The 11,720-nt window shown below is 51.8% G+C and overlaps 5 protein-coding genes across 5 annotated transcripts; 2 read left to right on the forward strand and 3 right to left on the reverse strand.

Moving 5' to 3' along the window:
- Nucleotides 1-1,241: 1,241 nt before the first annotated feature.
- BDV17DRAFT_275411 (SDR family NAD(P)-dependent oxidoreductase) lies at nucleotides 1,242-2,490 on the reverse strand (the record flags this gene model as incomplete). Its single annotated transcript, XM_073759209.1, has 2 exons — nucleotides 1,813-2,490; nucleotides 1,242-1,707 (listed from the first exon to the last, which is right to left on the reverse strand). Exons 1-2 carry the CDS (start codon nucleotides 2,157-2,159, stop codon nucleotides 1,245-1,247), a joined length of 810 nt encoding a protein of 269 aa, XP_073610925.1. The 5' UTR covers nucleotides 2,160-2,490.
- Nucleotides 2,491-2,821: 331 nt separating this feature from the next.
- Nucleotides 2,822-3,983, reverse strand: BDV17DRAFT_301287 (aldo/keto reductase; the record flags this gene model as incomplete). The annotated part of the gene is made up of 2 exons (XM_073764220.1): nucleotides 2,822-3,305; nucleotides 3,378-3,983. The coding sequence occupies 2 exons, from the start codon at nucleotides 3,981-3,983 to the stop codon at nucleotides 2,844-2,846; spliced, it is 1,068 nt and encodes a 355-aa protein (XP_073610926.1). The 3' UTR covers nucleotides 2,822-2,843.
- Nucleotides 3,984-5,040: 1,057 nt separating this feature from the next.
- On the forward strand, nucleotides 5,041-6,193 carry BDV17DRAFT_221939 (alpha/beta hydrolase). Its single transcript, XM_073755624.1, has 3 exons — nucleotides 5,041-5,325; nucleotides 5,398-5,521; nucleotides 5,586-6,193. The coding sequence occupies exons 1-3, from the start codon at nucleotides 5,140-5,142 to the stop codon at nucleotides 6,185-6,187; spliced, it is 912 nt and encodes a 303-aa protein (XP_073610927.1). The 5' UTR covers nucleotides 5,041-5,139; the 3' UTR covers nucleotides 6,188-6,193.
- Nucleotides 6,194-6,889: 696 nt separating this feature from the next.
- On the forward strand, nucleotides 6,890-7,546 carry BDV17DRAFT_295722 (cell wall mannoprotein 1 family protein; the record flags this gene model as incomplete). Its single annotated transcript, XM_073763127.1, has 1 exon — nucleotides 6,890-7,546. One exon carries the CDS (start codon nucleotides 6,890-6,892, stop codon nucleotides 7,544-7,546), a length of 657 nt encoding a protein of 218 aa, XP_073610928.1.
- A 370-nt stretch (nucleotides 7,547-7,916) lies between these two features.
- On the reverse strand, nucleotides 7,917-10,161 carry BDV17DRAFT_301289 (peptidase S41 family protein; the record flags this gene model as incomplete). Its single annotated transcript, XM_073764221.1, has 4 exons — nucleotides 7,917-9,487; nucleotides 9,523-9,777; nucleotides 9,833-9,967; nucleotides 10,026-10,161. The coding sequence occupies 4 exons, from the start codon at nucleotides 10,159-10,161 to the stop codon at nucleotides 7,917-7,919; spliced, it is 2,097 nt and encodes a 698-aa protein (XP_073610929.1).
- Nucleotides 10,162-11,720: the final 1,559 nt, after the last annotated feature.

Below are 11,720 nucleotides of genomic sequence, written 5' to 3' on the forward strand. Positions count from 1 at the left end.
CACCGACTCGCCAGAGTCTTCGCTCCAAATCTCCTGGTAGAAACAACATCGCCTGGCTCAGCGGATGCTCAGCCCCAGCAGAATCTAACATGACTCACATTCCACGACATCATATAATGGCTCAACATTCACAACGTTGTCTTAAGACAACGCAAAACTTCCAAAGCAAGATGGAGCACCTTCAGAGCAAAACAAACGTCTGCCTCTCCGGGCGCGCCGACGGCGCCGACATTGAATGGGGCAAATGCGCTACCGCCATCAACCACGACATGATTCAATGGACATTCCCAGGGTATCGAACCCAAGCACTCGAAGACAGTCTCGTTCGACTCACAGACGAACAGCTAGAAATAGGCACAGAAGCCCTAAACAACGTCGCGAGAGCCCTGGGAAAGTCACTCCCAAAACGCCAAACCGTTTCACGCCTCTACGGCTAAACTACTACCAGGTTGCCTGGAGCCAGAGTTGTTACGCTGTTACTGTGATTCAAGACGGCGAGGGAGCAACCATGTTTGCTCAGTTACGTCCGGGAAGTAGGGAATTGTATCTGTTTGACCAGGAACGGGATTATTGGGTGCAGTGGGATGGGGAGGGGTGGGCGAGAATCGAGTGCCCTTCGAGGCCGAAGGGCATTTGGGCGGGTATGGGGTCGCGCGATCTGAGGCCGAATGGGAGGGATGCGATTAGGAGGTTGATGGGGTGTCAGGATATTGAAACATGAAGCGATGGTGGGCCTTGACAAGTCGGGTGAGTCTACGGCTCCTGAGGTACTAGTACTGGCTGAGATGAATCGCTGACCGAATAGGTCGTACTATTGGTTTATGGGGCATGGAATATTGGTGCCTTACGTGATGACCATTCCATGGCCCGACTAGGTTATGACCACTGCCCGCTCGCATAAGAGAACTGGTGCTGCACTTCTCTGTGCTGCCGAATTATTGGTGGCAATGGCGACGGGGAGGTCCGTTTTTGGAGCCACCGGAAGGCCCCCTACAGCGAGAGGTCAAGGCTTGACAAGAGAAAATATTCGTACAATCGCTCTTGCAAAAGAGGGCTACGTTCCTAATGGGACGATTCGCATGATCCTACAGGGGCGGCATTGCCTAACTCAGAGAAACCCAATGGGCACCTGTATAGGGTCATAGACGGTTTCCAGTGACGGACATACCTAGTCACTGTTGCAGGAATAAAGCACGTCCGAATATATGCTGTTCATAATGAAGAGTATTCCGCGACCTCTCGGATCATTGCAATTTACTATACATTCCCCCATCCGCCAACAAACCCATCCCATTCACATAACTACTCATCTCCTCACACGCCAAAAAGACCGCAGGACCACCCATCTCCTCCGGCCTTCCAATCCTCCCAAGCGGGATGCGCTCATTCAAAGCAGCCATCTTAACAGGATCCTTCATGTCGTGATCGGCCAGCGACGTCCCAATAGTTCCGGGCATGAGCGCATTGCAGCGGATCCGATCATTGCCTAGCGCAATCGCCATAGACTGTATCATAGAGAGGATAGCGGCCTTGGTGGGTGTATAGTGCGTTTGAAACCCGCCGCCTAACAGGGCGCTGACGGAGGAGATTCCAATGATGGAGCCACCGTGGCCTTGCTTTACCATTTGTGCCGCGGCGGCTTGGCAGGAATAGAAGCTTCCTTTGATATTGACGTCGACGCTATGGTCTAACAAGGACGGTTTGATTCTACATAAGCGTCAGCAGGTAGAATCAGATCGCTGAAGTTCTGATTTAGTAAAGCGGTCGGTCGCGTGGATGGAGAATGCATGCAGCGCCAGTAGTTGTACTTACTCGAGGAACTTCGCCGGCTTAAAAACGCCTGCATTAGCAACGAAAATATCCAACTTGCCCCATTGTGAAACAGCCTCCTTGACGAGATCGACGCTCGTCTGGGGAGAGGTAATGTCGCCCGCTATCTCCATGATCTTGCCCGCCTGCACACCCTGTCGCTCTATCGCCTTGACTTCCTCGAGGAGGCTGTGGCGATGGGCTTCATCCTTGTCAAGGCCTAGATGGTTGACGGCGACATTGCAGCCTTGCGTGATGTATGCGAGAACAATCGCCCGTCCGATTCCGGTGGTGCCGCCGGTTATGGCGGCTGTTTTGCCTTTGAGGAGGTTGGCGGAGCGTAGAGCCATTGTGAGGCTGGGTATCGCGATTGCAGGCGAATGAATGCAAATAGTAACCTAACAGATCAGGCCCAGGGGTACGTATTGGTGTCGCGGCACTAGCATAACAGATATAAAAGAACAGGCACCTGAAGCTTTTCCAAGTCCAAAGAAACATGGCTCCCACGAGGTATTGGCAAGGGAAGTGGGATGGTCCCGGTTCTCGCACCGTCTCGAGCTCGCTGATCTGCAGCTTCTCCAACCTCCCTTATTCTCGGCGTCATGGCCGGTCCCCGACTCGAGGGAATGCGCGGGGCCCACAGTCCGTACGTGGCTGATGAGGCCTGGTCTAGGTAGTAGAAGATGCGTTCATGCTCTTATAACATTCGCATGCATCATTGTATTTTCGGCGTCGGATAAGCCTGTGCTCTCCGTTCCAAGTGATCATGGCGCCCCACTCCTTCCATTCCAACATTACGCCAGGACTGAAGGTCCTTGCCAGGATATTTCTTGATCGAAGGGCGCATAAGGCCCATCAAGTTTACTTGGAGCCACTATCCTAGCCAGGAATAGGTCATCCACGGCTCAGCCTATATTTCATCTCCCGGATGGCGTCAAGAACGATGGTGCCCAATACCTAGATGATCGTCACACCTTTCTACAAGGTACGCCTGATTACGGACTGAAAAGAGCCCATTTGGCCCTCAAGTCTGTTTAATGCGTCCTCCCTTGCACAGTCCCTTCGATACCCTCCAGGTCACTATACAGCCGCCATTCATAATCCAAACTCGGGTCATTAAAGCGAGCCCTCGCATCCAAAGTCGCAATTCGCGCCATGTCTTCAGCTTGTAATTCGAAATCCGCAGCCAAGTTCTCATCGATCTGCCAGTCAACCACGCTTTTTGGAATCACCGAACGCCCGCTGTTGATACCCCACGCAAGCACTACCTGGACAGGGCTTTTGCCATACTTCTTCCCGATGCTCTTGAGGATTGGCTGATCGATTACCCGCATCATGTGAGCGATCTCCTTGGACCACCCTGTCTGTCGGTAGAAGTCGTTCATATTGCCTAGCGGGCTGAACTGGATGACGTGGATCCCCTGGGCCTTTAACCACTCGTTGAACCCGTTTTGTTGTAGGTACGGGTGGACTTCCATCTGGTGAACAGCAGGAACCTACATAACAAGCCGATTAGCCTCGCTAATTTCTTTCTTGGTTGCAAGCCGCGAAGTTCATGACCAACTCACTGTATTCGAGCCCTTGATAAGCGTCTGAATTTCACTCTTGCAGAAATTCGAGACCCCGATCGCTTTTACCTTGCCGGTCTTTACTACCTCCTCCATTGCCTTCCATGTATCCAAGAATGTCGTCTCCCCGGAAATCATTCTCCCCTCCTCATTCCTCGGAAACCGATCGGGGCCCCGCTTAAAGGTGCATGGGTAGTGCATTAGCAAGAGGTCAACATAGGGCGTATCCAGGTCTCGTAATGAATCATCCACAGCGCGCTCCACGTCCTCGGGGTGGTAATCGTTACACCAAAGCTTCGTACCGAGGAAAATGTCCGCGCGTGGGATGCCGCTCTTCTTGATACCTCTGCCCACTTGCTCTTCAACGTTGTAGACTCTTGCCGTGTCGATAAGGCGCATGCCCTTTTGTAATGCTCGACTAACGGTTTCTTCTTGCGAGTCAGCGTCCTGGAACGTGCCAAATCCGAGCGCGGGGATTCTGGCGCCCGTGTTGAGGGTGTACGACGTGGCTCTGGTTGCTAATGTGCGGTAGGACAGTTTTTGAGGAGGGAAGAAAGTGTTTTTAAATAGCACCGCCCTTGTTGTGAGCGTTGCGATCGAGGCCATGGCGGCAGGTGGGATGAAATCGTAAGCCGTCTCCGTGTTCCTGAATAGTAGTGTTTCTGATTCTCGCTTCCGTCAGTTGCGTTGTCCTGTAGGAAATATAGACGTGGATTGCACGACCTTTTTGATGTAAATATGAACCTGTGCATCCCCGACATCCTGCCTTTTATGTGGGCAACTGGTGCAAGCCGTGCCCCTGCCCCGTCTCGGGGTGGTAGTGTGCCCTCGAGACGGCATTGTGAACGCCATTGTGGGGAGGTCTGGCCTATGCGCCGGGCACAACCTTGATGCGGGTAAATGATCTTCGGTGATAATACGACGACTTGAGATTCTGGCTGTTGTCTTTATCCCAACTTCGTGCGTGTCGGCCTCGTTGAAAAAAAAAATAAAAAAAAAAAGACGACGGAAATTTCATTCTTTCGTCTATATGTGACCCGCCGCGGGCATGAATATATTTGAATTGAACGTACATGAAAAGACGTTGCAAGCAGCTTGATGAAACTTAGATCAGGATTACAGCTAAAACAGAGGCAATTGTGAAAAATCAATAAAGCATAATCCATCTCAATGTGGAGAGGTACGAGGATAGACAAGGACAGGAATAGAGGATTAAGCAATCAAACAAAGGCATGTATCAGAGCGCCCATAATTCTCCCGCTCAAGAATAGGGTAAAAAAGTCAGTAAAAGCTCATTAGTTCTTCAATCCTTTTATGGTTGCCCTCTTCTGTAACTTGGTAGCTTGGCTTGTCTTTTGGATCACCTCCCACTCTCCAAGGTTCATTCCTGGACCCGTAACTCTTGGTGGCGAAGGCTCGAAACACAGTGCCTATATAAACAGCCTCAAAACTGCCACATCACGGGCAAGAATGACGAGGACTGTTGTCCTCATAACCTCCCCAAATCTATGTATGTCGTCACGGGATTCAATGTACCTGATATGGAGCATTATTATCAACCCGCTAGAGCAGGCATACCCCGCCAAAGTGCCAAGTAAGTCAGACATGCACCTACCTTCGTACGACCTCAAGTGCGGGGGATGTCCACTTCGTTTTTGCGATACCTGTCTAATGGATATTGTCGAGACATCGTCACCATTGAAAGCCACACCTAGGACTTTAAAGAGCACAGTAAGAAGACATCCCCGGCTTGTTGAATGCGATGCCGCTCTCACCGGAGATCCAAAGCTTCATCCTCCAGTTCGGAAACAACTGGAACACAACCATCAACGCAGCCTGTGAGAACTTCTTCGAGGCCCAGCACTCATCACTCCCAGAAGTCCCGATTCCGACTATCAATGTCGAGAAAGGCATAAAATACGGGGAAGATGAAAGGCACCGCTTAGACGTATGTTGCACCATAATTGATGCATGATATCGGCATTTGCCCCTTGGCGCCTGGCTGACCGTGCTTGAACAGATATATTGGCCAGACGGTATCGCGGGAGAAGGAGCGCCTCTTCTTCCAGTGGTAACCTTCTTCCACGGCGGTGCATTTGTCGCCGGCGACACTGATATCACACCTCATATGCACGCAAACATAGGTACGCAGCGTAGGCCGGCTCCTTGGTATGAGTAGAACATAAACAAGACTAACTGTCAACCAAGCCCATTACTTAGCAGCTAACGGCATGGTTGGCGTCCTCGGGACGTACCGTCTCCTCCCCGAGGCCCGGTTCCCCGATGGCGCCGAGGACATCTCAGCCGCGTTAGACTGGATCCATACACATGTCAAAAAATACGGAGGCGACAAGGACAAAACCTTTGCGATTGGTCATAGTGCTGGTGGCTCGCATTTGGCTATGGCAATGTTCCTGAATCAAGTGCGCCAGCTGCCAAAAGGCGTTTTGCTCTGGAGCGCGGCCATGTGGTATGACCTGACGCAGGAGAGGAGAAGGGCGAATATGGAGATGTATTACGGCACAAAGGACTGGAAAGATATACAGGCACGTTCGGCGCTCGGCTTGTTTCAGGGTGGGAACTCGACTGTGGTTGATGATGTCGATATGTTTGTTGTGGTCGCGGAGAGGGATTTCGAGGAGTGCTTGCGGGGAAATCTCGAATTTTTGAAGGCGTTTGTGTCGAAGAGGGAGAGGTTGCCTCGGTTTGAGGTTTTAATGAGGCATAATCATATTAGTCCTGTTTTAGCGATTGGGTTGCCTGGGGATGGGGTCGGGCCTAGGGTTGTTCAATGGGTGAGAGAGAGCTGATGTTCTACAAACTAGAGTACTGGTTATGACGATCGCCTTGTTTTGTCTATGAGTTAGGCTCCTTGGTCTGCGTGCCTGATTTATTAGGTCAACCCTTCCTCGGCCATGCCCGTGATGGCCGGAAAATTGGACGAACAGGCTGGAATGCTAGAGATCCTTCCTCCCTGTAGAAAGCCAAAACATTAGGCTCGCGATGTCCGCGACATCTCAAAATCCTCGAGTAGATCTGACCTAACTGTGATTTTTGCCACGGGGATCCCGCAGGACGGTGTAACCATATCTCGTTCACGGTGCTGTAATTGCAGAGTGTTCCTGGCGACTTGGCCCAGGCCGATCCCCAGGTTTCAGACTCCGGGCATCAAACACATTCTAGTCGGGACTTTGCCTGGTTCGATATGGACTTTGTCGATCCCTCGGGGTGCCGAGGCAAACTTGGTAGGGCACGGATACTCCGTCCGAGAAATTGGCCCACTGAAACGAGCTTGTATAGCATCTCGAACTACTCATACACGAATCTATGTCTCAGGTTCAGGTTACTGACAACCTTTAGACATGAACGCTACTCCTGAGGGCCATGTGAACCGGGAGCGGCGAACTATTTAAGGAATGTACACCACCGCGACAATCATCTCACCAGCTACAGCAAAGTCACTCATCTCTTCACGATCCTCGAATACACCTCACCATATAATCCAAATCAAAATGAAGCTTACCACTGCAATTACCACCATCTCCCTCCTCGCCCCGACGGCGCTCGCCATTCCCAGCAATGAATCTTACACCCACGCGCATGCCGAGCGCGACATCGCCACAGTCAAGGGCGTCCTTACGAAAATCGACACGCAAGTGAACTCCCTCAGCGACGCAATCAGCGCAAAGCCCCTCAACGCCGACGCCATACTCAAACAAGCCGACACCCTCGCTAGCACCATAACCGACGGAACATCCACCGTAAACGGCCAGGACACACTGAACCAGCTTGACGCGCTCAGTCTCGTCTCTCCCACGCAGAAACTCGCCGACGACACCGATAGCACCGTGCAGTCCCTTATCGGTATCAAGTCTGACGTGCTGAAGCTCGGAAAGGGATGTACGTCCCTCCGATCTCTGGAGAAGTTGCACGATGGCGCGACGGAGCTTTCGGGCGCCATTGTGGCTAAGGTCCCTGAGGCGCTTGGGGATATTGCGAAGGGGCTGAGCGATAAGATCTCTGCGGCTATTCAGAAGGGCGCTGATGCGTTCCAGGGGACTTGTACTAAGTCTGCTGAGGCTGCCCCTGTGAAGGAGGATTTCCCGACGCCGAAGATGCCGGTTCCTGTTAACCCTACGCCCAAGGCTGCTTGTTCTGCGCCGAAATAGTTGGGCACTGCATTCTCAGACACAGGCGTCTGCGCTGGTGGTAACATTGGTTTTTACGAGTAAGAGAGCAGGGTACATACCTGTCTGATCCCGCCTCCGGGCTAGCTGGAGATACTTGATCCTGGTATTTTTCTTGATTGTTTGATTAGATTACCGCTCGTCTCGTATTATTAAGTGAGAAAATTTCATGATTATCTGTTCTATTATGATTCAAGGTTGAAACTATTCCCCGTCGCCATCATTAGCAAGATAAGTCAAGTTGAACACAAGTATAGTCTAGAGCAACGCGAAGAAGGTATCAGGAACGGAAATACAAGAACTAGGTAATAGCGATGCCGATGGTAGTTGATCCGCCACTCAAACAAGCATTCTAGAGCTGGTTCCTGGATCCAGCGACACACTCGCCATCCCCCCAGATAGCCCTAGCCGCCGCACTCCAAACAGTCGCGGGCTCGAGCACATTCTCCAGCGTATAGAACAACCGGCAATGAGCAGGCTCATACACATACTGAAGCGGCATTTCACTCTCCTCATCTTCCTTCCCGTAAGCATCGCGCAGATTAACCTGCAGAGAGCCATACTGAAGCGGACTCGTCTCAGCGGGGGACAGCGCCTTGAGTTGTTTCAGTTCGTTCTCATCAAGAATCTCCTTCTCAGCAGCGATTTCCAGCGCAGCACCCATGATCAGAACGAGTTGATCTCCAGGGAGGACCTGGCCGCCTCTTGTCCCGCCCATCGCTTGCATGGGTCCTGGCTGCGGGCGACCGCCGAAGGAAATCGTCCTGACCCCCTCGTACTTCATCATCTTGGTGAAGATCGGGCATGAGGAGCTGCACGAGCCGTCCGTTACAATTAGGATATCTTCTGGTGCGAAGAGCGGCTGCGTCCAGTTGGGCTTGATGCCTCCGTACCCGTGAATGGGCATGCGGTCGGATGAAATAACGTTGAAGTTGAACGAGGTCGGACTGGTCATGTTTGCGCCGAGGACATCGTGCGGGCCGTAGACCTCGTCTTCTGACTTGTACGTGTAGTTCTGATTGGGTGTCTTGAGACCGAAGAGGCCCATGTCGGCGAGAGTCGCCCAGGTTTCGTTCTCAGGGTCCTGGGGGACAGAGTAGCCCATCTTCTCGAGGTAGTAGAGGGCCTTGTGGGCGCGGAGACGAGTGGACCAGTAGGGTGTCTTGTTGGGGAAGAAGATCTTGAAGAGGTCGAATGCGTAGTTCGTGTTGCCGCCTGGGTTGGAGGTTAGGTCGAGGATGATCTTCTTCCGTCCTGCATTCACGGATTTTTCGAGGAAGTTGATGACGAGGCTTGAGATGTTGCTTGTGCCGCCTTCGACCCCGCTGACGCTGAAGGTGGGTACGGAGAGGACGGCGGCGTCTTGGAGGTCGGGTTTGTTGAGCAGGTAGCCGGCGACCAGGTTGTTCTCGTCTCGGACGACAGCCTTGGGGTATCCTGTTGGCGCAGGAAGTACAGTCGCTGTTGGGCTCGTGGCAGGTGTTGAAGAACTTGCTGCGGCAGGGGTACTAGTACTGGGCGTCGGGGTCGGAGTCGCGGAAGCTGAGGTGGATTCCTCGGGCACAGGAAGGCAGTAGTCCTCATATAGTTCCGTTCCATTCGCGTAGATAAATTCGTCTTGGGCGACGGCCTTAACTTTGGATTTGGACATCGTTCCGTTGGCGTATATCAGGGTATACTCTGTGGTTCCGGGGTAGGCGCCGTTGAGAGGATAAGAGAACGCCCCTAGCATCTGGCTGCTACTCGTGTATCGCGCGTGCGAGTACATGAAGTTGTTATAGCTGGCGTCGGGGTCCTGGAAAGATTGTGATCCAGCGAGTGACTGGAGATAAGTGGAGGCATCCTCGCCGTTGATAGTCACGACAGGGGAAACGGCGGCGGAATTGTTCTTGAAGACCTGAGCGTCGTCTGCGTCCAAGTTAGCTTCACTTTTCTCGCGTATTGTCGGGGATACTTACTGAACGTGTAGATCTCAGGAATCTCAAGCCCATCAGAAGAAACAGAAACCAGTTTCTCCGGGTTTACAAAGGAGAACGGCATGTATGAGCATGGCAAAATAGAGAAGTGTCCATCATTGACAGATCTGAACAGATCCGAAAGGGCAGTGTCAAATTCGAATTGGCTAACGAATTTGTTCTCCTTTGCCCGCTGTTGTATGTCGTCCAGGCCACCCCAGATATCGACCGGACGTCCCTCGTATGAGAGAGGCGGATCTATCACCGTCAGCATTTCTTTGGCTATCTTCCGTCTGGTTGATGGTGGTCCTACCACTCAGTGTATCGACATTGGACTGCCACTGGACGTATTTCTTAACGTCCTCAACAAAGGAAGCGGCCCTCCGTGGCTCAAAGGGCATTGACTGTAGACACTCGAGAACCAGGTCGCTCGAGAAGGAGGAAACTTCTGAATGGCGTCAGCAAATAATCGCACCGGGTCTCTGAAAGGGAGGGAGTGTCCATACCACCATTCTTAAGGCCTTGCACATACTGCTCGGAAATTCTCGCACAAGGGGTCTGTGACGAGCGTTGAAGGCTAGGGGCTGCGGCCGCAAGGGCGCTTCCTCCAACCGCGAGAAGGAGAGAGTGCTTCTTAAACATTGCTGAATATTATTATTATAGGTTAAGAGTAGTATGGATGAAGCTCTCTCGACAGCAAAGCAACCGCGCCTTATATGCTCGACCACCTGGCGCAATTTCATCTTGTCATGTATTCTGCCCTACGAAGCCCCATACGCCTTCTGGGGGCTGAGGCTTGCACGGCCTCATGATTTCTGCTCTTAGACATCTATTTCTCCAGCTAGCAGCAGAGCCTAGAATGCTGCCCTCGAATGAGATATCTTCTTCGATTGTTTTTGCGATGATCAGTGGTCCCATTCATGGACCGGTGTTGATGGCTTACGGTGGAACCCCGGCATAGCTGGCTGACAGCACCCACTGTCAATGAGGATCATCCAACCAGTGGACCCTCACGTCTGTTGTCTGCCAGTCGGAATTGGGCATGCTTACGGCCCCCAACCCTACCGTCAACATCTCTGTACTCCGCATAGCCGCCTTGGGCTTAGCTAGCCCTGTGAGCCTCAATTTACGCAAATTGCGACCGCCGAGCATCGGGTGGCTCGGTGAGGCTTTGTCGGGGGGAAGTGGATCGGGGAGACGTAATGGCTCTGGTGGCTTACTTTCATTTGCCTGGCATCCTCATGCAACGTTTCGTTGCGATGGTGCCTGGATGCTTAATCGATCAGCTGGTGCGCTTCTGTTTGTCCAACAGCCAGCCATTGGCACATACAGCAAATCAGACCTTTGGACCGACGCGTCGCGCAAGACCCGTGCAGTTGATCTCATAGAAGGCGAACAAACGATTCCAGGCCGAGTCCCAACCCGGCTTTGGCATAAATTATATCCAGCTTACAACGCGAGAAATCTATCAGTTCTGTGTCTGGCATCGGCATAAATTGACGAGGACTCACTAACAGCCGAGCAGGTGATAGCCTCGCCGTTAAGGATTTGCTCATACGCCCTGGACATAGCTGGGGCTGTCAAAATTATTGCGTTTGACATGTAATGGCGATCTGGGAGCCAGCTGCAGAAGGCTCATATCAGCAACAATCTAAGCGATTATCTTCACTGACCGAAGACATGAATTGGTTATGAAAGCAGACAGTTTACCAGGCAAAAGTAAGTGGACAGAGTATGTCATTTGGCCCTTTTTCCCCTTGGCGGTTTTGAAAACCACAAACGTTTCTACCATCAGGCATAAGCAGAAGAGATCGTGGAAGCCATCTAGGCGAGGGCTTGATACTATAGACCAATAGTGTCTTCGCATGGACTTACGGCTTATATTCCTTGCGTGACAGGGGACCGTTAGTCTATCTGGGGTAATGAGAGGACTAGTTGAACGAGGTGAAAGAGTTGTCCGTAAAGCTTTATGAACATTCGATACTGTTGATAAGTCCTGTCATAGGATTCTGACGCCTATGTACGTATAGAATTCATATGAAGATATAAACCTCTGAGTGTCCAGTTGCATAAATCGGGGAGAAGATTGGATTAAAGGGTACATACATAGACAGTCCACTAAGCCAAATCACCAACAAAAATCAGAAAGAAGCATCAGCCTCTCATTCAACGAGCGCAAACGAGCTCAAAACAAACATCCA

The sequence above is a fragment of the Aspergillus undulatus genome (genome assembly GCF_047715775.1).
Source record: "Aspergillus undulatus strain CBS 261.88 unplaced genomic scaffold BDV17scaffold_74, whole genome shotgun sequence".
Classification (NCBI taxonomy): Eukaryota; Fungi; Ascomycota; class Eurotiomycetes; order Eurotiales; family Aspergillaceae; genus Aspergillus; species Aspergillus undulatus.